At 36.8% G+C, this 23,380-nt stretch overlaps 2 protein-coding genes across 2 annotated transcripts in view; one reads left to right on the top strand and one right to left on the bottom strand.

Annotated features, from left to right (window-relative positions):
• Nucleotides 1-2,214, top strand: part of astn1 (astrotactin 1) — a 362,355-nt gene extending 360,141 nt beyond the window's left edge. Inside the window, exon 24 of the mRNA XM_020936068.2 lies at nt 861-2,214. Coding sequence (XP_020791727.2) covers nt 861-1,098 — 238 coding nt within the window. The 3' untranslated portion in view covers nt 1,099-2,214. The remainder of the gene's footprint in view (nt 1-860) is intronic.
• Nucleotides 2,215-5,266: 3,052 nt separating this feature from the next.
• pappa2 (pappalysin 2) overlaps nt 5,267-23,380 on the bottom strand; it is a 40,938-nt gene continuing 22,824 nt past the window's right edge. Inside the window, exons 18-27 of the mRNA XM_020936041.2 lie at nt 23,161-23,226; nt 22,936-23,032; nt 22,422-22,599; nt 20,820-21,033; nt 19,511-19,679; nt 19,306-19,438; nt 18,254-18,360; nt 14,545-14,616; nt 9,947-10,045; nt 5,267-5,739 (exon numbers count right to left, since the gene is read on the bottom strand). Coding sequence (XP_020791700.2) covers nt 5,629-5,739; nt 9,947-10,045; nt 14,545-14,616; nt 18,254-18,360; nt 19,306-19,438; nt 19,511-19,679; nt 20,820-21,033; nt 22,422-22,599; nt 22,936-23,032; nt 23,161-23,226 — 1,246 coding nt within the window. The 3' untranslated portion in view covers nt 5,267-5,628. The remainder of the gene's footprint in view (nt 5,740-9,946; nt 10,046-14,544; nt 14,617-18,253; nt 18,361-19,305; nt 19,439-19,510; nt 19,680-20,819; nt 21,034-22,421; nt 22,600-22,935; nt 23,033-23,160; nt 23,227-23,380) is intronic.

Below are 23,380 nucleotides of genomic sequence, written 5' to 3'. Positions count from 1 at the left end.
GCTGATTTCTGCTGTGATTGTTCATTTGAAGTGATGAAGATGGAAGGTCCCACATTACTCAAAATTGTCTCTTGTGAGCCATGTTAAAATGGTATTACCTCATCAAAAACATACCTGGAGTTGTGTTTTGTTTCATTCACATATGTTTGAGTAATTCTGAATCATTAGCCCGTCTACTTCTCTAAAGCTCAAAATGATGTGTTCCACCTTATGATGTCACAAAGCAGTAGTTTTCACGTTAACGGCTCCTTTTAGCTTTTGTTTAGTAGAGATTAGCAATTCCAGGTCTGAAATCACCGAAGTGATTCTAGTGAAGGTGTATGGTGTTTAAAAACAGAGTGGAACACTTCCTGTATTACCACATGACATCACAAGATAGAACAGAGCGTTTCTGTCTGAGAGAAGAATGCAGGCTAAATATGCAGGATTTCTGTGTTAAACATGTGTCAATGAAACAAAACAGAAGTCCAGGTCTGGTTTGGATGAGGGAACAACATTATAACACAGATCAAAAAATAGCTTTTTATGGGCCCTTTAAATAATTAAGGGTATGAAACATGTTATACTTAAGGATAGGGTTAGAGTTTGGACAATGGTTTGGGCCCGTTAACAAGTTGTAGCGTAGCAGTAACTTTAAAAAGTCCAGTCTAGTCTATTATAGGAATGGAATATGTATCAAATATATATTTTTGAGTCAGGATACATTGTAAACTCTGGCCATAACATGACCCTGAGCTTGACCTGCATGAAAGATGTCTACTGTTGTCGGGTATTTGTGACCATAATGTTTTGTATTGAGATAACATGGACAGAATTCAGATTTGGCTACATTAATCTTGGTTCTCTCTCCCTCTCCTCAGGAAGGCGGGCTTGATCCTGTCCCAGCTGAACGAGCTCTCTCCATGGTGTAAGGGACTGCTGCAGGAGCCTAAGATCGGCCTGCGCAGGATGTCTCTGAAGTTCCTGTCGTGTCGCTACACAGACAGTAAGGCGTTTGGGCTCAAGTGGTCTGAGATGGGCCAGGACGTGCATAAGGCCTGTGATGAACAGACTCTCACAGTCATGTACAATGACTATGGAGAGCCCAAAGAGCTCTAAATGTCACATATACACTGTTTACGCACAATGGAACCTGGAGATAAATGTAAGGATGGATAGAGGCACATTTTCATTTTACACAATTAAAACCTGTAGAATTGCTCCGTAGAAGATGTATTTGAAAGAATAAAGCTGAGAAATAAGGGTATGTTTGAATATTGTTCAAGTAGGGTTGAATTCAAAACATTTTAGAGTGAATACTTTTGCCACTTATCCAAGTAGCTTCTTCAGTTCTGACCAAGTTTTGGTAAGGGACCGCCTTAAATATCTGCTCTAACTAAATGGAAACTAACATATCCTGGTCTTTTTGTCTTTTATGTCATGATAACACATTTTGAGGTTCGATATATTGCTGAAGAAATAATAACAATAATACTGAATGTCATTGTGCCTCTGACACAACAACCCTAAAGCAGGATCTCTCCAAAAAACTATTCTATTGTATACAATATTGTCAATGAACATGTCAATGAGCTGAGTCTTAGACGTTATGTATTCAGTCCAATACAGCTCAAATCTGATCATAGTACAGAAAAAAATAACACAAAGTTCCCCTCTAGTACAAAGAAAATGTACTCACAATAAATACTGACTCCAAAAATAATTGTTCCATCTATAGTGTGTTGAACTGTAAGTCGATATAGCAATTATTGTGACAGGCCTTACAATGAGTCAAAAAAAAAAAAAGAGTAAAAGTTATTCGCCTGTTATTCATCCGTTGTTCTACCCGAAGCTGTGAACTAGTCTCCTTGACCCTTCTCTAAAATGCTGAAGGTAAAACAGATGCTCTAAAGAACACATTTGAATTGTTTTCTTGTCTGCCCAACATGAAAATCTCCTCTGTCTGTCTTTGCAAACATCACCCACAAACAATTCAAAAACAGCATTATTTGTTGAGCCAGCTTTGTAAAGGAATGTGTTATATGTGAAAAGCTATTTTATTTTGCTTTAGTGGATTTTTACATGCAGTAACTCTTCCGAACAGTCCAATGATTTAGCGACTTTATTGACCTCTTTAGTGTAGAGATGCTTTTTAGAAACATGCACTTTTGGCTATTGTTGTTTTACATTTGACTGATAGAAAAGGTCTGATGAGGGTAACTATTACATTAACTCAAAAAAAAGCCTGAACAAGGAAACGCTGTATACTATAAACACTGTAAATAATAATTGTACTAAAACAATTTATTGAATGTAGTATTCAATGTTTTGCATTTATACATTTAAGAAGTCATTATGCTAACAGTATTCAAGTTTACAGACATTGAGCTTTGCCCTTTGACTACAGCATCTATCTGTGTTGATTATATGTGAGTTTGTTCAGTTATTTTTGTCCATATAATGCCGATGAAAACAATGACTAAACTGGTGCATTATTTATTGTTTTATTTTGCAGTCCTTTGTAAACTGAAATGCCGTGCTTGTAGATTTTGTATAGACAGCAAAGAGCAAAGGCATCACGTTGTATCAGTGTTTACTCTTGTACATAAATGTGTTTAATACGGTGAGCTTACAAAATGACAATACTGTAACTATTCTAGTAGATTTCTCTGTTGTAATGCCCATAGAAGCCACAAACCTACATGTGATTTATTCTAGAAATTGTTGAAAATAGGAGTTTTTAAGTAGCACACTGCAGCTCTTGAATTGCATGACAAATGGTCTTTAATGTATCTGACTGGTAGTGGCTTTTTCACTTCAAAAATAAAAAAAAAATAAAAAATATTGGTGAATTTGTTTTGCTTTTATGTGTACTATGTGTTGCTATTTTCCTTTAAAATGTCCATATTAAGCTTTTTCTCATCAAAGTTATAATGCTTTTTCCTCTATGGAGTAAGAAAGTTATAGAACAAAATGTCTGTGTGCATAGTAATTAAGTCTTTATTTATATAGTGCTTTTCACAGACATTTTTTGCCCCCAAAGATGCTTTACAGAGCATTATTCAGCATTATTCATTCATTCTATACCTGGTGATGGTAAGCTACTATTGTAGCCACAGCTGCCCTGGGGCAGACTGACAGAAGCGCGGCTGCCATGCGGCGCCATCGGTCCCTCCAACCACCACCATCACTCACTGACACACCACTTTCATACTAGGCAATGTGGGTGAAGTGTCTTGCCTAAGGACACACAATGATTTAATTGATTGTATTTAACTGACCTTGACTATCAACTGTTCTGGAGACCTATGTAGCATGTTTTGGGTAGAAAGGATAGAAATCCATGCGTATTTGGCTGTAGTTGAGCATAACCTAAATATCCGTAAACTCTCTAATGAGTCCAGTTGTAGATAAAATGTGTTGTGTGTATTTTATCCATCACAATGTGAATTGAAAACATGGTATTATATATAGTCCTCCTGGATCAGTCCTATCAGTCTAGGTTCAGTCTTGGTTCAGTACTGGTTCAGTCTGTCTGCGGTGCAAAAGTCCGGCATCTCGATCGATGGTTCTTCTGCTCATTAAATAATGCCTGTGAAGTGAAGACGTATATTTGACAGTCGAGTCGCATCTGTGAATTCGTATTCGTACTGAAGAAAGCATAATTGTAAATTTTCATTTATTTTAATTCTTGATGTCGTAACTTTTCAATTCGTATTCTGATGGATAAAATACACACAACACATTTTATGTACGACTGGACTCATTCAAAAGTTTATGAATATTTATTTTATGCTCAACTACAGACAAATATGCACATATTTCTATCCTATGCACACAAATATTTGTGAATGCTTTCTTACTCCATATTCCTTGTCAAATATGTATCTGGAGTTGTGTTTTGTTTCATTCACAGATCCTGCATATTTAGAGTTCTTCTCTCAAACAGAAAACACTCTGTCCACCTTACGATGTCAAGTGATAATACAGGATTTGTTTCAGTTTGTCTTTAAACTCCACACACACCACAGAATTATCAGGATCACTTCAGCCCTGGAATTGCCAATCTCTACTGAACAAAAGGTAAAAAGTAGCTATTAACTTGAAAACTACAGCTTCATGAGATTACAAGATGTGGACAAACTAATAAGAATGGGTTGCTCAAACATGTGGGAATGAAACAAAACACAGCTGCAGGTATTTTGAGGAGAAAACAACATTTTAACATGGCTTAAAGCTCACAATAGTCAATTTTGCGCAAAATAGGACCTTTAAACCACCAGGGTGTATTTCCTAGACTGGATCCAAAATGCAAGACAATTGTATGTATTTGGTGTTGGATTTTATTTAATTACATCATTTATACATGTACAAAACCCAGAAGCCATTTTCAAATAATACACAGTAATTCAACAGACAGGACAGATAACTATGCATTTTTAAGGACTGGTAGAAAGCAGCTTTTTATATACCTTTTTATTGAGTTAAATAGTACATAAAGAATAAGATAAGCTGTGTTGACTATTTCTTTACCGGTGAAAAGCATTCAGAAGTGTTTTAATAATGACAACATGAGTGCATACCTCCTTAATACAAACAGGAAAAATGCACAGATATGAATGGATGATAAACTGTGATATGTGGACACTATCTGAATTAACAAGACATATTTTTATGTTAACTACACCTTCATTATTCTAGATATTTGCTGCTAGACTAAAAGCTACTATTGAGAACACTGATAAATAATATACAGTTGAACCTATATGAGCGTTACTAGCGTCATGAGGTAATATTTGTGATTTTTTTAAATGTCGTCTCCTTCAGTCACTTGTCTTTGGTTTTTCAGTGACAAGCTTCTCATTCCCTTAATAGTCATTTGATTTGTGCGGTTGGCTTTAGGCACTGCCAGTTCCTTTTGGCTTCTTCATTTTCAAAGTGTTATGAGTCACATATATTACATTCAAATGCACTACAATACTTCTCTTTAATAGCACTCAGACTGAATGTTAAGGGAAGGTTTTGTCTCTCCTTAAATGAAGTATGTGTAGTCACTGTCTCTTGGAGGGAAAAGTTGTTATGTAATAATGAGGTGGAAGTACTCAATTGCATAAACAGATAAAAAAAAAAAAAACTTAACATTTTTGCCTAGAAAACATAAACTCAACGTAAAAAAAAAAATATATATATATATATGTAAAAAAGAAATTTAGCTAAAATATTTTGGGAATTGTTCAGCTAAAACTATACTTTCCAGATTACATAAATATGAGTATTTTATGTATGTGCAAAGATCTACTTGGTAAAAAACAAACTATATTTCCTTAAAATGAGCATTGTAGCAATTAATGTATTTTCTTTTAGAAGTGATTGTTTGAATTGTATTACTTCCACCTCAAACTGTGGTCAGGAAACAAAACTAAATTGGACAAGATAATACCCTTTAGGCTATTACTAAAGCAGGACCTTTCATTCAGACAGTGAACCACACTTAAGAAGGACTTTTCCCATAATTTTACACAATTCCAGTATCACATCTTGTATGACTTCAATGGCTTTCTTTGGATCGAAAAGTGAAACTGTACAAATCGGATATTTGATGTTTGTTTGTTGTGGTTGTTTCTTCTTTTGCCTTGTCTCATTCTTCCGTCAGTTAGCTCCGCCCCCCTGTGAGTGCTTGGCCTGACTCTTGTTCTCCTCGGCGTCTGGGTCTCGACAAGTGCACTCGTCCTGATTACAGTCCGCTCCAAACTGGATGACCTGCGGTGAACAACACAGCAATAAGCCCTGGTCACAAGGACATTTGACTGTGTGTTCTGGCGGCTTCAAAATAACTCCTCAATGTCAAAGTTTACAACAATAATGACATTTTCTAGTATTAAAGAAGCGTAATATGTTTTGTGTGGTGAGTGGTTAAAGCTCTCTTTCACCAACGCAAATAACAGCGGTTCATATCCCCCTTTGACCAGTGCATGTTGTTGTATCTCTTGGCAAGACACTTTTGTCAGGATGTGGTGTGAGTGAGTGAGTGATTGGTGGTGGTCGGAGCTGGAAGATTGGTGACTGTATTTATGTCAGTCTACCATCCTCACTGAAGTTGCTTACTGCTAGTGAAGTGAATGAATAATGACTACAAAGTAAAGAGACCTGTTATTATTCTTCAGCATTAGTTTAGAAATCATTTTCTCTACTGTCTTGGCTAAACAAGAACAAGTCTGTGAGTCCGTGTGCTGAGTTTGAGTCTAAATGAAAAGTACAATGGCAAATTTTTAGATAAAATATAAAAACATACAAGTTATTTGATATAGTGGAATAGTCCAAGATGTGAAGCAGCGATAAAAAGATGGTCTGTAAAGAAGTACATCTTTGTCCGGTCCTTAGTAATGGATCTTTTTATGAAGAATGATGGGTGGTAAATGCATAAAGGTAGCTGATACCATCTGCCATGGACTACTTAACCCAGTGGTATGCTTTGGGGTAAAGTGGTAGTGAGATCAAACGTCACAGTTCTGGTTACAGCGCTGAGATCAAGAGGAAGATTTGTTAGTTTGGTGCAGACGCCAGGAGCGGATCTTTGAATGGCAAAAACAGAGAATCAAAAACAAATTTACTTGGAGTGACCTGACGGCTACTGGACAACATTGCCCCCACCGGCCCACTGAGCGCTGAAAGCTAAGTGCCGCTTAGTAACTCAAGCATGCTCTTCGAAGACTTGTATTTCCTCACAGTTTCAAAGCGCAGTCCAACAGCCCCCCGGAGGCCGATAAAGCGCATGATGTCAAATGGTTCGACGTGGCCTTTTGAATGGAGAGAAACCTTGAGGGTCTTGAGGGGGAAGAGAGAGAGGAACGCACCACCGCAGAGGTGAACGGATGAACACATGTTAAGAATCAACAACAAGAGGCTGCCAGCTCTGGGCTAGGAAGAGAGCCATCACCACAGGCTGCAAAATAAACTCCAGTGCCCCGCAGTCTGCTGCAAGAAATGTAAACACCACTCCTTTAGTCCAGAGAAGAAGAAAAGAGAACCAGAGAACGAGTAGGCACTGTAGAAGATGCAGGGCTGGGATTTAACATGCACTGACATTTCTGGGTTTTTTTTTGTTTTGTTTTGATTTTTTTGTTTACACAAACAAACATAATAAAATAATAAAACATTTTTGCTACTTTAAGGAAGTTTTTAGACAAGTATTTCTATTAGTCTATTGCATTTAGATCTTTTGATTGGTTTCTAATCTCAAATCCACTCAGAGGTAATGAAGGAAGTGCCATTTACCCAGTTTCTCCATGATCAAACCAAGAAATGATCAATTCCAAGTTTTACTGAGATTGAGAGATAGAATGTGATGTTTTAAATCTTCCATCAGATTTCATTAATCACAGTGCAGCAGCAGGGGTTGGTTTTATTACTGACACCCTGCAGCCAAGTTGTTGGCTCATCTCAAAAGCGTTAGGATTAACTGCCTGTTTATAGCAACATTTTTGAAAAGAGAATAGGGCTGATAAAAATGCACCAAACTCTCCCCTCGTACCTCTTACCATTATTTTACTGGTTTGGCCTTTTGTGAGTCCAAAATGAAGCCAAAATCCAACAAATCAAATGAACATTGTGCTTCCATAGATGGCTGGGAAAGACACATCACATGAATCCTGCTTCTATCATGAAACTGCTTTTAACTTCTTTTCTTGTCAGCTTTAATAATTCTTTCCTTCATCCTTTTCCTGACTTATGTTCTGAACTATTTAACAATTCAACTAAACAACTAGATGACTCATTCAAAATTAAAATGTATTTAAGTATTTTGAAGAAGGTCTAACGGGACTAAAAAGAGTACACCAAGATGTTACACAGACAAACAGATGGTGACAACAGGGCAAGTTACAGGGCACATCTGTGGAGAGGCAAGCACACTTACAGTAGGAATGAATGTTTTTCAAATCCTGCACTTGAATAAATGTAAGATAAGCAAGTTAGATTCCAAACTGTGGAACATTTGTAATAAAATCCTCATGCAAATGAGCAGGTTGCACAGCTACATGCAACTTTAAAGTTTTGCATACTTGTCATTCAAGTAGAATCTGTACATTTCACTCTTGTCAATTATCCCTTAAAAGTGCAGCCAGTTATATCTGTATCTCAGATTTCTTTATGTCCGCTTTGGGATAGAGCTCTGCCAGTAAAATGCTCTAGTGTACAGTTTGTACAGAGGCCCTGACCCCTGCTTTCTAGTAATTATTCATCCTGTTCCTCTCATCCACACATAACATATACAGCAATCACACACAGCAATTAGGGAAACATGATACGGCTGCATCTTTCAGCAAACACAAATAAGCCGACCACACAGAGCTTGTTAGATGTATTCAAGACTGCACTGTAAAAACTACAAATATTAGCTGGTATTTTTGGCTGACAAGTGAACATGGATAGAACTCTATCTGTTTGCCTGTCTGTCCACAAACTCAATATTAATTTCATCCTTAAATACAATAATTCATTTTTTGCTGGCAGTACTGTTAGTGACTACGACTAATAAACCTGGAATCTAATATATTATAATGTTAAGTTCATGGGGGAAAAGCTTGGACCAATAATATAATTGTACTATAACCTACAAAATTAGATGTTCCTCTTCTCCTCTTTGATTATCACCAAACAAAATAGATTAAACAAATTTTCACACAATGACTGCATGCTTTTCAAGTTAACTTTTTAACATGGATTCAAGTTAATGCTCCTCTGCATAACTTTTTAGCTAAAACGATAAATAAATAAAATAAATGTCTCCATGGAAATGTTGTTCCTTTGGCTATAATATTCCACAGTATGGCATAAAACATATCTGTCTTCATTATTGTTTTAACCTTACATTTCCACAGAATATAACATATAATGTGCCAAATCTAGAAAGTTATGTTACTTTAAATACAAGCAAAATATTGTATTTGCTTCTCCATTCGAAATACTCCATTCGAAATAATCTCATGTATTTCCTTATATGTACAAAGTCTGTGTCTCTGCTACTTAACTGTATCAAGTTCAGAGCGGCAGAGCAAATCCAAAACATGAGAGAGGTGAAAGTGTGCGGCGGACGGGGTGGTGAAAATCTGCTTATTTACAATTTGAGTGGAAAGCTGGAGGGCACAAGTCTCCTGTGTTGTTTTAAGTAGAGACGAGGGCCCAGTCGTTAACAGCAGCCAGAGGAAAGGAGCAGGGATTTGTGTTTGTTTGTTTAGAACTGGTCTCCTGTGTAGCTCCACTGCAGCCTCGCCAAAGACTGACTTCTACTACTGTAAACAGGAAGGATCTGACTGCAACATCCAGGCCCTCCGCTCAGTGTGAAGTGTAAGCCAACAGACATTTAGCCGTGTTTAAGTACAGATGTGAGTGGATAAGTGGGGTCACTAACACTTTATGATAACTACACCTCAATTAGCTATAATAAAAACATGAAGAACAAATTGTTTATTAAGAATGATTCAGGTTTAGGAACTATTTAATCAAGGGATTAGGTTACTTTATTTGCCGTTTGTAGTTAAAAATGGGAAAACATGCAAAAATAACACTGTAAGAAGCACACATAAACAAACCAGGGGCATACTACTAAGAAAGTGTAGGGAGGGTTTTGATATTAATGACGTTACTAAGCCTGAACCCTTCTTAATAAACTAAGTCTTTGTTCATATTATATTATATTATTACTTGTATAGCTGTATGGATTTTTTCACAGTATGGCACTAAACCTTTCTATCTTCACGGAGACCAAATAATGCCACGTTACAGGTCAGATCTGTGGAGAGAATGCCTGTTTTTTGAGCAATAAAACCATCTGTGATTGAATAAACGTAAAGTAGATGTGTTTAATGTCATTTATTCCAAGCAGAGCAATGGCATAAAACCAAAAAGTTGCACAGTGCAGCTTTAAGTGTAGTTATTCTAAGTGTTCCAATGTGTTGTAATAGCGTACCTTTCTGCTGGACAGTGTGGACGGGCAGCAGTCTCCTCCGTCGTATTGGCAGTAAGCGCGGTTGTTTATCGTGTCACACCATCCGTCTCCTCCAAAAGGCTGCAAAAAAACAAACAGCATTCGGTGAAGCAAACAGATGTGTGCAGTATTCAGTGCAATTGTACAAAACTGCATTGGTACAGGGTAACTTTTAGGTGCATTGTAGCTTTTTTAATGGGGCCTGCTACCGTCTTGTCACCACGGAGATGTTTTAGCCTCAGCTATAATATTCCACGATAAGGTATGAAACTTGCCTAACTTGCTTTTATTCAAACATAGATGTGTTTATAGCTAAAAATAAATGTACATAAAATAAGACCTTAAAACACTATTTCTCGACTCTAATGTTCAATATCGTGGAACATTCTAAGCAAAGCAATAACATCTCCCCGGACACAAACAATGTAACTGAATCTAACCCATTTTTGATTGGAGAATAACACTCTAACTAGGGGTGTGCAAAAATATCAAAATATCAATATATCATATCGTTTATTGTTATTGTTGTTATATATCATATCGTATTGTTATTGTTTATTGTATCGATATCGAGGACTGCTGTATCGATATATCACCAAGAGTATTTTTGGGTATATTTCACAAAATCATTTTGTTACAGCGCTACAGTTTTGTTGCTTGTTTAGAGGAAGGAAACTCATTTATGCAACACATTTGAGATTTTCACTGTTTTGATGATTAAAATGTTTGTGTTTCATATCCAATTTGATCAAGAAGTGGTTTAACAAAGACTTTTAGTATCATAGCCATGATTTTGCCTTTATTTTTTAGTGAACTGTATCAAATCGATTTGAAATATATTGTATCGAACCGAAAGCTCACTGTATCGAAATATGCATCATATCGTGGCCTTTGTATCGAGGTGTGTATCGTATCAGCAACTTCTTAATGATACTTTATATTGAGGGGTTGTTGGTTTAACTCTTGGTTTAACTCTTAAACTCTTAACTTTGAACTTCAAATGAACAGTTTGACATGAATTTGTATGTATAGTGAGTGTGCTGGTTTTATGTACTTTTGTGTGACTGTTGTTATACTTTTCTCTGTCCTTTACATCAATTTGCCAAGGGACTGAGATGGAAATTAGCCACTCTGGCTATAATCTTAATTTTTTTTAATGTTCATTAATATGTGCTGTCCCTTTACAAATAAATAAATAACAAATAAGAAATAAGAAAAATACCCAGCCCTAATTCTAACCCACCAAACAAGATGGATACGCTTTCAACATGAGTTTCCATCTTTAACCAATATGTTGTTTGTTTGTTTAATAATTGAGGAATAATGTCATCATGAGGACCAGTTATTTGTACACATAAGGGCAGGTCCCCATATTGTGAGTTTGTACACAGATTTTAGTCCCTACAAAGTGATAAATACCCAGCCACCCATATTTCACCTGGTTACTCCTGACCCTTAGCCTTAGCCCCTTAGCTTTTCACGCATAGAGCCAGTAGCTGTCTTCCCAAAGGGTTAAGTGGCTCTGACATTGAGTCGTATGTTTTATTGTGGGGATTTCCTCTTTGTTACCAACACATTACAGACCTCACAGTGGGCCACAGGAGAGCCGTTGAGCAGGTCATGGCTCACGTTGAGGTTAATTAGGATTTACATTGCTTCCCAACCGCGAATACCAGGCTTTGAACTCAGACGCATACATGCATGAAGACCGTTAAAGCAGCGAGAGTTGGCTCCGCACCTCTGTCCCTACAGGGCGTTTAAAAGGTCAGCCGCTCTATTACTCTATATAGTGGCTTCTTTCAAAACCACTGGTGAAGGCAAACACATGTACAATGCATCAGGCTACCAGAAAATCACTGCTTTCTATTATTGGGATCAGTGATTTTAACTTCTCACTGATACTCTTTAATGTGTTCATCCATAAAAGTATAAATTAAAATCAGTGGTGGAAAGGAGCTACTGACTGAAAATTTGTAAAAGTGAAGTCACACGGCTAAAATGGCTAGAAAACTGCTGCAGAATTAAAATGAAATATATAAAGTACACGTAAAAAATACTACTCAAAATACCAGTTACCTTTTCATGGAATTTTAGAACAAAAAAATTAAACTCTGGCCAATCAGAGCAGATGATGCAGTGCCGTTATTTGTGTTTATCCATTTAGAAAGGATCAGAGACAGAGGTGGGACAGTTCTGCACTTGAACGATTAGGACTTGCTGTACTCTGTTGACAATTCCTATCATTTTAAAAGTCTACCAAAAATGTATTTCCCTAAAAATACAGTAACATGAAGACATCGCAAATATTTACATTATTAATTTTCTTTTGGCGTCTCCTTTTCTTGGAAGCCGTCCTCCACTCATGATTAATGTGATTCATTCACTCAGTTAGTTTAGATTACTGATTTAATAGTTCCTAATAACATTTCTGAACAAGATTAATAATTATACATTTTTATAATTACATTTCGACCTGGACTTCAATTTGAGAATGTCATATTCTTGAAGCTACAGTGGGACAAATTTTTATTGCAAATACAAGTGGAGGCTTACATACTTGAAATAACTGTCTAGAAAAAAAAGATTTATGTCAAATATAAATGTCAGAGCATAATTAACATAGCGATATCACATGATCAGTAGCTTCCACTTCGAAATAAATGCCTCTGGATCACTCAGTATATTCACTTAGGAGGGAGCATAGCCTTAACATTTCGGATATTGGGGAAGCGATGTTGTAATAAAACAGAATCAGTAGCTGGCTCTCTGACGCTTGGGCTGCCATTTCAGTGATTTATCAAAAGATTGGACGCGAAGCTCACACCCAAGGGAGTATGTAAGGGGAAAGCGCAGGCATGGCATCTGGAGCAGATCTGGCCCGGCGCAGAGGCAGCACATGTGGTCGGTTGAGATAATTTACAGCGCCGTGTCAGGCCGCTTGGTCGGGAGCAACTCTATCGCCATAGCAACATTCACGGGAAGGTGGAGAGGGAAAATGCAGAGCTGGCACGGACCATCAGAGCTTTAACACTCAAAGACATCAACAGTTTATGTGTTCCATTGGTAAGTCCGGTCTAGTCCAAACGCAACAAGGAAATGCCAAATGAAATAGATCTGGATTCATGGAGGTTTGTGTTTTTAGATTAAGCAATTATGTGTTTTAATCTATGGGAGATTAGTGATTATTGTTTGAAGAAAGCCAAAATACACGCTCTTGCTTGGTCTCAGTCTAAATAATTAATTAGTAATACAGCAATTAGTTTATTTGACATAATGACCCTTTTTGTGTATTTGACTTCTAATAGCAAGGAAATTATGGAATTGCAGTTGCTTATAAGGTTGTAAATGTTGTGTACAAGTGGGCTGAGTTTGAGAATTTTCAACATAAAAACAAATGCATTCCTTGAAATTTTAATATGGTTTAGTGGTGGATGAAGTACTTTTATGTTACTGTTATTTTGTAAGTAAAAGCACAGATACAGGGGCAAAATATCACTCAAGTAAAAGTATGACATTAAAAAACTAGAACTATTAAAGTACCTGTTTAAAAAGTTAAAGTATTTTGCAGAGATTTTTAAAACAAAGATTAAAATGTAGTAATTCTGATAAAGAATGTAGCTTATTATAAGAGAATTAATGTCTTTATTTTTGTGTATTTGTGTATTTGGTTTGCTCAAAGTTGGGACATTAACTCAAATTAAATGTGCTAAAAAATAAGTAGCAGGTCTCAAACCATAAAGAAAAGTACTTTTTTCTTCAGTCCAGATCTAAAATGGAGGAGAAAGTACAAATGTAGTGTAGTAAAAGTAAAAAGTATCCACTGTAAAAAGTACAGATACCTAAACATTTTACTTAAGTATTTAACTTTTGTACTTAATTACATTCCACCACTGATATAGTTAAAGAAATAGAGAATAGTAAAGACGTCTGAAAGGTTAAGGTCAGCTGGACAAAATTTTAACTTCTAATAAGATAAGATAAGATAAGATAATCCTTTATTGTCTCCCATGGGAGAAATTTGTCTTAGGACAGGGGGTAACATGTTTTATCAAAAAACAGGACAACACAACACAAAGCAGCACATAAACAAACACCATAAAACAAATGTAATAATAAAGAATGAATTAAACAAATATATATGTATAGTATGTTTTAGATGTGAGCATGTTTCAAATATTGATAAGTGAAATATTGTTGCTGTATATTATTGTATCAAATATTTTTTATAACCTCAATGAACCGATCCACAACAAATCAATTTCAAGGACACATTTTTCACGTCTGAGCCTCATATTTCTGTTTTTCGGACAGGTGCCATAGTATCAACAAAATGGATGCTCCACGCTTCACCTTCACCTGACACAACGGGCTGAGTGATGGTGCATATTTCACTGTGATATGGACTGTGAAAAGATAAATAAACTCTCATCTGTCAGACCCTGCGTTTTTAGATTTGTTGGCTTGGTATAATTCGTCAGAACTAATATAGAAATTCCTAAAATTTCTGACAGAAATAAATTAGACTATATATAACGTGGCATATTTTTGGTCTTTATTTGGCCTTGAGTGCTCACACTTACCTCACATGACTGGATACAATGGATGTGCTGAGGGTCAGGGAACCACTTCATCATTCCTGTGCACACGATGCTCTAAAAAGAAAAAGAAGAAAAAAAGAAATAAATTATAGTAATAAATGAATAATACATTATTTCAGAAACATGATGATTTAATCATTATTCACAATTATTGACAAAACAAAACAGAGTGAAATTCTTAATTTACTTTCATTCCCAGCGTCTCATACAATAAATATTTACCAATTCTGCCAAATGTTTTATTAAATCAAAAGTTCCGAATGGTAAAAGTGAGTTAAAGTGACATGTAACAGCCAGATAAAGCCATTAGCCAAACATCAGGCTTACTGGGCAACAGTATTTCAGTGTTGCTCCACTGGTTCTAAGGTTGGCAGTTCAAATTCCTCTAGATAGATGTCATTGGTAGAGCCAATGACAACCACTATTCCACTGGTTGGTGTGATTCCAGATCCCACAGATGAATGCCAATGGTGTGTCTTGCCCAAGGACACTTAACACTTAATACACCAGTGTGTGTGAACAGGCGAGTGGTTCCTTGATGAAAACCACTTTGAATGTGAATATTTATCATGCCAATTTACTTTTTTGGAGTCTAGATTGATTTGATTCTACTGATTGTTTTTCAAATGGTCACAATAATATTTGTAATTCTTTATATTGTGACCTGAATAATTATCAGCTATGGTAAAAACGTGATATCAGTGTTTCTCACAATAAAAGGCACTTACATCTAACAATGTTCGATAGACAGAGGCACAATTCGACAAATCCTTCATACCACACAGTACTAATGAGGTCATGCGTGGGCGTCTCTTTGCCCACATTTGATCAGTGGCATGACTGCGGTCGATGGCCAATGGTTGACTAATAAAAATGGGAAGAGAAAGCTGACCCTCCCCAGTGGTTTCCTGTGCAACGTGACCCAGTGATTGAGACCTGATACTGAAATATTTGCGATAACATGATGCCCAGTAATCACAGAGTTGTGGCAAACACATCCATCAACTATTTGATCTCAAGTGGAATACAGTAGAGCTGGATTCATGAAGGGTTATGATTTTAGATTTAGAAGCAGTTATGTGTTTTAATCCATGGGAGATTTGTTTAGGCAGACAAACTGCATGTCCCCATTAGGTCTCAATCTAAATAATGCATTAGTAATATAATAACTGTGTTTACATAACAATCTATTTTTAGTTATCTGCCTTTCAACACAAACACCAAGGATTCTCTTTTTATTTTCATTCCTACTGTTCGCAAAGGGATTGCAATCATGTGTGATCATAATTGTTGTGTAAAAGTTTGTTTAAAACACTTCACCATAATAAAAATGTCTTGCTTCAAAGTTTAATACTGTTAAAGAAAATGTTTCTCATTTTTCTAAGGTTATGGGTGCACTGTGAAACTTGTCCAGTGGAGGCTTCACTGCCTGTATGGTGTTTTTGCTTTCCCGGGAATGTTCCAGAATATGACATTAAACCTAACTATAATTTATTTCATTACACATGTTTTTATATTGCTCAAAATACTTTTAAAAATATGCATTCTTGCTGTGAGCTAACTCGCCTCTCCACAAATCAGAGCTATAACTTGGTCTGGTAATGCAACTTAGTCTACATAGGGATAAATCTAATGTCATACTGTGGAACATTCTAGACAAAGCAACAGCATCTCCACTGCATATGGCAAGCACGTGTCCATCCAACTATTTGACCTGGACAGAGCTGGCCCACTGCACTGACCACCAAAGAGCAACTTTTAAGTGAGTCATGTTTGCAACACCAAGAGATTTCTTATGATATTGGGTAAGTGGACCCACCTTAGGCGCAACTTAAGAAATAAAAAAACACACTTTCCTAGAAAATCTGGTCTTGATAAGTTAACTCGGTTAGCCCTTGTGTCAGATGTGAGCATTTCTTCAAAAGTTTGACGTCAACAAAGCCCTTAATCCACACTATCTGCTCCACTTTCAGTAACAGTAACACAGATACTCTGATAAAGACCCACACAGGTGATAAGAGCCACACAGCATACGTCAGGTGTGTGATCCTCATGATTACTGCAGGAACAACTTAAAAGCTTTTCTGGGAAATCCAAGAAATATGTTTAACCAAAATCTGATACAAAACACATTTTGTTCTTTAGCTGCTCAGCTGAACCTCAGGATTTGCATTATTCATTCAGTACAATTTCTGACATTAAAAGAAACATTTTTTAAAATAATTTACAAGTACCTATTTGATGGAGGGTCCGTTACGTGCTTGTGGAGATGTTATTGGTTTGCTTGAACTGTTCCACAGTATGGCATTAAATGTATCTATCTCTTTAAGTTCAAATGTTAAAGTTAAAATAATTTTTTGTTTGTTTGTTTGTTTTTTAGCAATAACACACCTGTAAAAAGTTGAATGGCATACATATATATGTGTATATATATATATATATATATATATATATATATATATATATATATATATATATATATATATATATATATATATATATATATATATATATATATATATATATATATAATCTAACACTATTACCACTGTAGCACTTGGAAAACTGCTTCTTTCACAGCTACATCTAATAAAATGTTTTGAAATATGTGCCCCATCTGTGCTCATATACTACCCTGGTTTATAAAAGTGTCAACAGACCATTTGTAATATACCATAGAGATAAAAGAACTAATTCATGGTGCAGTAAAATTAGATACAAAGATTGATCATTGTAGAGTTATATCCGGGTAAAGTGCCAATTTAAAGCAGATTTGTAATTTGCTTTTGCCTCCTAATGGTTGGGGCCACATCAGTCATGTTTGAGCCAGGAGGGTGGGGGCGAGTAGTTAGCGCAGTAGCCTCAGCAGCAGTGAAGTTTATCCCTCCAGATGTTTGCATGCATTATTCATCCTAATAGGTGTTTTTGTGTAAGAGTCCGAGCCCTGTTTATCATGGATCAGCCTGCAGAAAGAGCTGGTTGCACGGCAGCAGGAAAAACAACAACTGATTTCTGAACCTACTGCCACTTAGTGATTATTGAATAGAGGAGTTTTTCCCATATCACGTTTCTTTTTGCCTAGAAACAGCAACCTGCTGGTGTAGAAGTGTGTTAAACTGTGTGTGTTAAGCTGGAGTCCCAGATGGAAAGTAACTACAGTACAAAATCAGACCTTTCCTGATATTTGTTTTAGATTAAGAAATCCCCTGATTCCTGACCCCAGATTGGAGCCTGTTGTACACGTTTTTAGTGATGGGGAAACCTAAGGGACTACTACAGAAAACTTATGCAGACGCAGAGAGAACATGCAAACTGGTATCTGAATCAAGTATCAAGCCATTTCTTTATTGCTGATCTCATATTTTTGTATTGTGTATGTGTATAGTATCAATTAATAGAATAATAATAATAATAATAATAATAATACATTTTATTTTTTTATTTACCTATATCGTGGAAACATGAGAGAGGAAGTGATACAGGTATATTGTAGTAGGTGAAATGAAGTCAAACATGTAACTGTAAAGACTCTCAGAGAAAATCTGGTAATGATTGTAAAAGTAGCAGTAGTAGTACTTTAAACCAAACTTTTCACAACTTATATGACACAATTTCATTTTGCAAAAAACTGTGCTGTGTATAGGGAAGCTATGGCCTTAACATGACCTCATTTAAACTCCACATGTCCCACCTGGAGTTGGGTTGGCATCATCCAGTGCTGTAGTGAGTCTGCTGTTGTGCCATTGGGCAACACCACGGGGTCACACAGATCCGTGCAAACAGGGAGGCAAACAGCACCTGCACCGAAAGAGAAAACAAACCACAAACACTAATTTATTCATGCACAAACTTCAAGCTACAGACCACATACCGCCTCATTGACTGTCATCAACCACTCGTACTCCTGGCAGCCTTTGATTTGAGCGACTTCCTACTGTTTTGCTATGAGTTACATCTAACTTACTAAGGCATTCCTCCCGGATGCTCAAAAATAAATATTTCCACCACAATATGTCAGTTCAGTTTTATTTGAGAGAAGAATCATATGTTTGTCTCATTTGCTTTTGAATGATGTAATTTGAGTTTCAGAGCACAGATGCCAAGTTACTATAGTATTAAATATGAAACAAACATTTGGTAAGGGCTAAAGCATCCAAGCAACTCTTTTGATGCAGCTAAAAGCCTCCAGGTTCAGTTATGTGTTTTGTCGTCCAACAATTTGCCTTGTAATTTCAGGTATGACCCTGAATGTGAGCTACTTTCAAGTTCTATTACAACCACAACTGCATAAGTAATAACTGTCTAAAGCCCTTAATCAGATGCTCTTACAAAGAGGGCTGAAGGCATTTGAAAAATATATAAACTAGCATTTCTATTTTAAAGCCCTACTGTGTAACTTCATGGCCAAAAAAGCCATGTTTGTTTGCACTAAAAACCTGCTTCTTGCCATAGAAATAGTATGGTGTTTTGAACTTTCTAACTAACTTTCACTACCAAAACGTTACACAGTGTTATTTTAAACTCATACTGGAGCACTAACATTTGAAGGGGAAAAAATGAACTGTCAAGCTAAGACAAAAATATGTGTGGAGGTCTGAAGTACAGAGTTAGCAAGTTTTATAATAGGACTAGATATTTTGTTCTTTACAGGGAATATTATGTTACTAAGATAATTGCAGCCTCAGCGATTCACTGATTGCGGCCATTTAAATAGCAAATTTGATTAAGCTTGCTGTTACTTACCCACAGCCGTGCCCTGGTCACAGATGTACTCCACAGAGTTGGTCTCAGCTGGAGGTGGACATGAGCCCTGGAGCTGGGAGCACATTGTGAATTCTGAAGTCCATTTGCCATCCTTTGAGCAATGAATTACACTCTGTTGATTAGAGAGAGTCATATTTAATTATGATATTTGGTTTTATCATTTTAATACTATGTTCCACTGTACATTTTCTTTTGGGTCAGGACATTGCAGTGTGCAGTAGCTGTCATAGTAGAGGCCATTGGTGCAGGTGTACATGCCCTGGTACACATCAGGTAACTCTGGGCAGGACACAGGCTCACACCCAGCCTCCTCCCACTGCCCCTCCTCCAGACACTCCAACTTAAAGTACTTCCTGGACATACAAAATACATACATTATGAAAATATCTGTTCTCTATAAACATAGTATTGATTTACTTAAAATAATATCATCTGTCCTTGCTGGTACCTGTTGCTATTTGTTGTTTGATCTGGTTATTTTTATTCCATCTCAATAAATAAGTGTAACTGTATGCATTATAGCCTGAGTTAATGTGGAAGGCTTAAGTAAAAAGGCCTGTTTAAAGCTACCTAATTGCTGCTGTTTGATTTCACATGTTGAATTGATAAAGCGTCAGAGGTTATTAAAATGTTTACACATATAGTTGAGAAAGTGTAACCCATAAAGATACACAGCTGCAAATGAATGCAAACATAAAATGGTGCACCACATTGGCAACAAATGTAGTGAAACTATAAAACATAAAGTGCGCTACAGTAGAGTTTTAATGGTCTTACTCTTTGTGATAGTAAAAATGTGTATATGTGATATTTGATACAACGCTTTGTGGACCATTTAGACTGAGCCCAGAGGCTGTGTCTCCACTAACAGGGACCTCATCTCATTAACAAGTTTGTTCAGTAATGAGCAGCTCATAAAGGAGACATATTTTATATTTTTTGTGGGTACTTAGTATTAAACTATAACATACGTACATAATATTTTACATTTTTGAACCCTCCATGTGTGACCCAGAGTCTGAACTTTTTTGAATAATCACAACAAAGTTCAGAGCAGTGAAAGGAGATAGGGGTAAGTGAGAAAGCGAACAAGGCTCTAATGCAGGATATTGCAGGATTGCTCAGCACAAAATTATGTCATATGATTGTAGTTAGAATATCATTTTAAAATCATGGTTTCACTTTTCACCCAAAACATTGTGTGTTCACATGTCATATTGTAAAAGTCTGTTGCATATAACATCTGAATCAAAGGCACAGATTTCACTGAGCGGCACATAATGGGGCACTTGTAAAACAAAGCGAAAGAGTGAACTTCCTTTGCTGAGAATAGAGGCGTGCACAGTAAAACTACACACACACTTTGAAGTTGGCTCTAGAAAAACTCTGTGTTACTTCAGTGTCTGCTAATGTGCTCTGATGAACAGTTTTGCAGGTGAAAAACTATACACAGATTATATTTTAGATAGATGCATAAATGTTGTAGCATATACCTTGGTCTGCTCTTCTTCAGGCTGCCCATCACATAGTATCCTGGACTGCACTTGTACCGACAGACAGAGCCGATGTCGTGCCCTGAAGCAAGGCACTCTCCTGTCAGCAGATGTGCATTAGGGATACTGGGAACCTCTGGGCACTCTATCTTACAGTAGGCCTCAGGAAAGGACCACAGGCCATCCTCCAGACACACCAGCCTGTCACTGTCACCTGCAGCCAAATAAGAGGCCATTATTTCACATTTTTAAGGTGCACACAATGTATGCGCAAGGTGGTTTTATTAAAAATCTCTGCATTGTGTACAGAACTGTTTTGTTAAAGGATGTGAATTGTGAATGAAAACAAAGCAATTGCTTAATCTACAAAGATGTAAAATAGTAGGTTAAATCATATTGACCTGACAGCAGAACAGAGTGTGCATTGGACATTAAAATATGTGGATTTTTCCGTCACTGCTTTGATTCATTTCTGCCCCCTGGGATCATTCAGCTTTAGTTTTATAGTTTTGCAGTAAAGTTATAAGCAAATGGCTTCAGTGTTGCCCAAAGCTAATATTTTCTGAGCCTACGTGGCCCCACATGAAGTATGTGTGAGTGTCAGGCTTTATGGACAATCATAACATACTTTTACTGGGTCTATAAAATATAATTAATCTTAATCATGGCATGGTTATAAGCTATTAAACCATTGTGTGAATCTGGGGATGCTCAGATGCATTGCAGTGGCTATCTGCTGGACTATGAGAAAAGAGTTCAAGGAAAACTTATTTCATCAAACAGGATCTGTGAAATTGTCACAGGGAAAATGTTAACATTGATCATATTATGCAGCAAGAAGTTGTACATTTTTTAAGATTTTAAGTCACAAATTTGCTGCATTTTTTGCTGGTCATTAGGACTGTAATGACTCATTGCAAAAATGGTTCATCTTTATCGGGCTTCTTACCAATAATACATTTTAGTCAATCATAATCTTATTATAAGCTTTTCAGTCAGCATATTTTTACTTTTATCTTGTTAAAAGTATATTTCAAAGGGCCCATATTAAGCTGTTTTCTGATCTATGTTATAAAGTTGTTTCCTCATCACAGACATACCTGGAGTTGTGCTTTGTTTCATTCACACAAACCCTGCGTCCATTTTTCAAACAGAAAATTCAGTTTGCACCTTGTGATGTCATGTAGTAACACAGGAAGTGCTCCACTGTGTTATTAAACTCCATACACCTTCACTAGAATCATTTGTATGATTTCACACCTGAAATTGCCAATCTCTACCAAACTAAAGGTAAAAGGTTGCTGTTAACTTGAAAACTACCACTACATGCCATCACAAGGTGAAAAAGAGCATTTTGAGTTTTGGGGATGCGAACAGTCCAATAATGTAGGATTACTCAAACATTTATGAATGAAACAAAACACAGCTCCAGGTAACCACATTCTAACATGGCTTAAAACTCAGGAGCTCAAGAATAAATTTTAAGTAATATAGGATCTTAAAAAAAACTCATATGTAATTATTTGACTCGATGACTAATCGAAAAGATAATTGCTGATTAGTGGACAGCTAAAATAATGGTCCTCTGGCGATGTGCTTTACCCTGTAGTATGGCTGGAGAACCACATGTGAAAGAGCACTGTTTCCCATAGGTTGTTCCCCAGGGGCAGCTGAAGATGGCGTGGTAAATGTGGGACTGGTCAGGAAGGCCACAGTCCACAGGCCGGCACCGAACCATACGGTCCCAGGAACCATGGAAACACTCCAGCTTTGCCTCCCTCTGCAAACAGACAACATGTTAACAATCACTTTGAGAAGGTTAGAAATAGCATTGGGGTCAACTTCAGCTACTTTGTATTTTTTGATTAAGTAGAAATTTGCAATGGTAGTTTACAATATGATGGAATAATTATGTTTTTTCTTTAACATCTGGATACATGTCCGGAAAATCCTCTGTGCAGCTGCTAATTATCTTTCCGTACTTTTCGACAAGCATGCCAGAAACACTTTAAATTATTACTGTAAGGCATTCCATAAAATCTTAACATATTTCTAAAGAAAGAAAAAAATCCAAGTCATGTTAATGTCAGCCAGATAAGATAAGAGCAGTTTGAACCTGATAGGATAGTTCTCCTTTGCCACTGAGAAACTTGATGCTGTAGCCTCGATGACAGCGCACAGAGCAGCGGGACGCCTCTCCTCCCCCTGTACACCTACACACACGCACATGCACACACACACACACACACGCGCACACACACACACACGCACACACACACACATACATTTTAAGATCACACAGTGGTGTGCATGGTATACCTCTGAGGGATATAGGTCCTACCTGACAAAGCCATGGTCTATCTGTGGTGGACTACAGCTGTCCAACTGACAAGCCTGCCTCAAACAACTGTGAAAAGAAAAACTAATGAATCCTAAAAAACAACAGATGAACAATTAAATCACACATGGCAATCTATAGTCCAGAATGTTGTGTGTACCAAATCTGCTACCCTCAAATGTAAACTTCCCATAGTCAGACTGACTAAACTCCAGATTACCAA

This window comes from Boleophthalmus pectinirostris, unplaced genomic scaffold (genome assembly GCF_026225935.1).
Source record: "Boleophthalmus pectinirostris isolate CB_2022bp ecotype Guang Dong unplaced genomic scaffold, ASM2622593v1 HiC_scaffold_16, whole genome shotgun sequence".
NCBI classification, from domain to species: Eukaryota; Metazoa; Chordata; class Actinopteri; order Gobiiformes; family Gobiidae; genus Boleophthalmus; species Boleophthalmus pectinirostris.
Note: the sequence above shows the minus strand (reverse complement) of the source record. Positions and strands in the feature narration are given on the sequence as shown.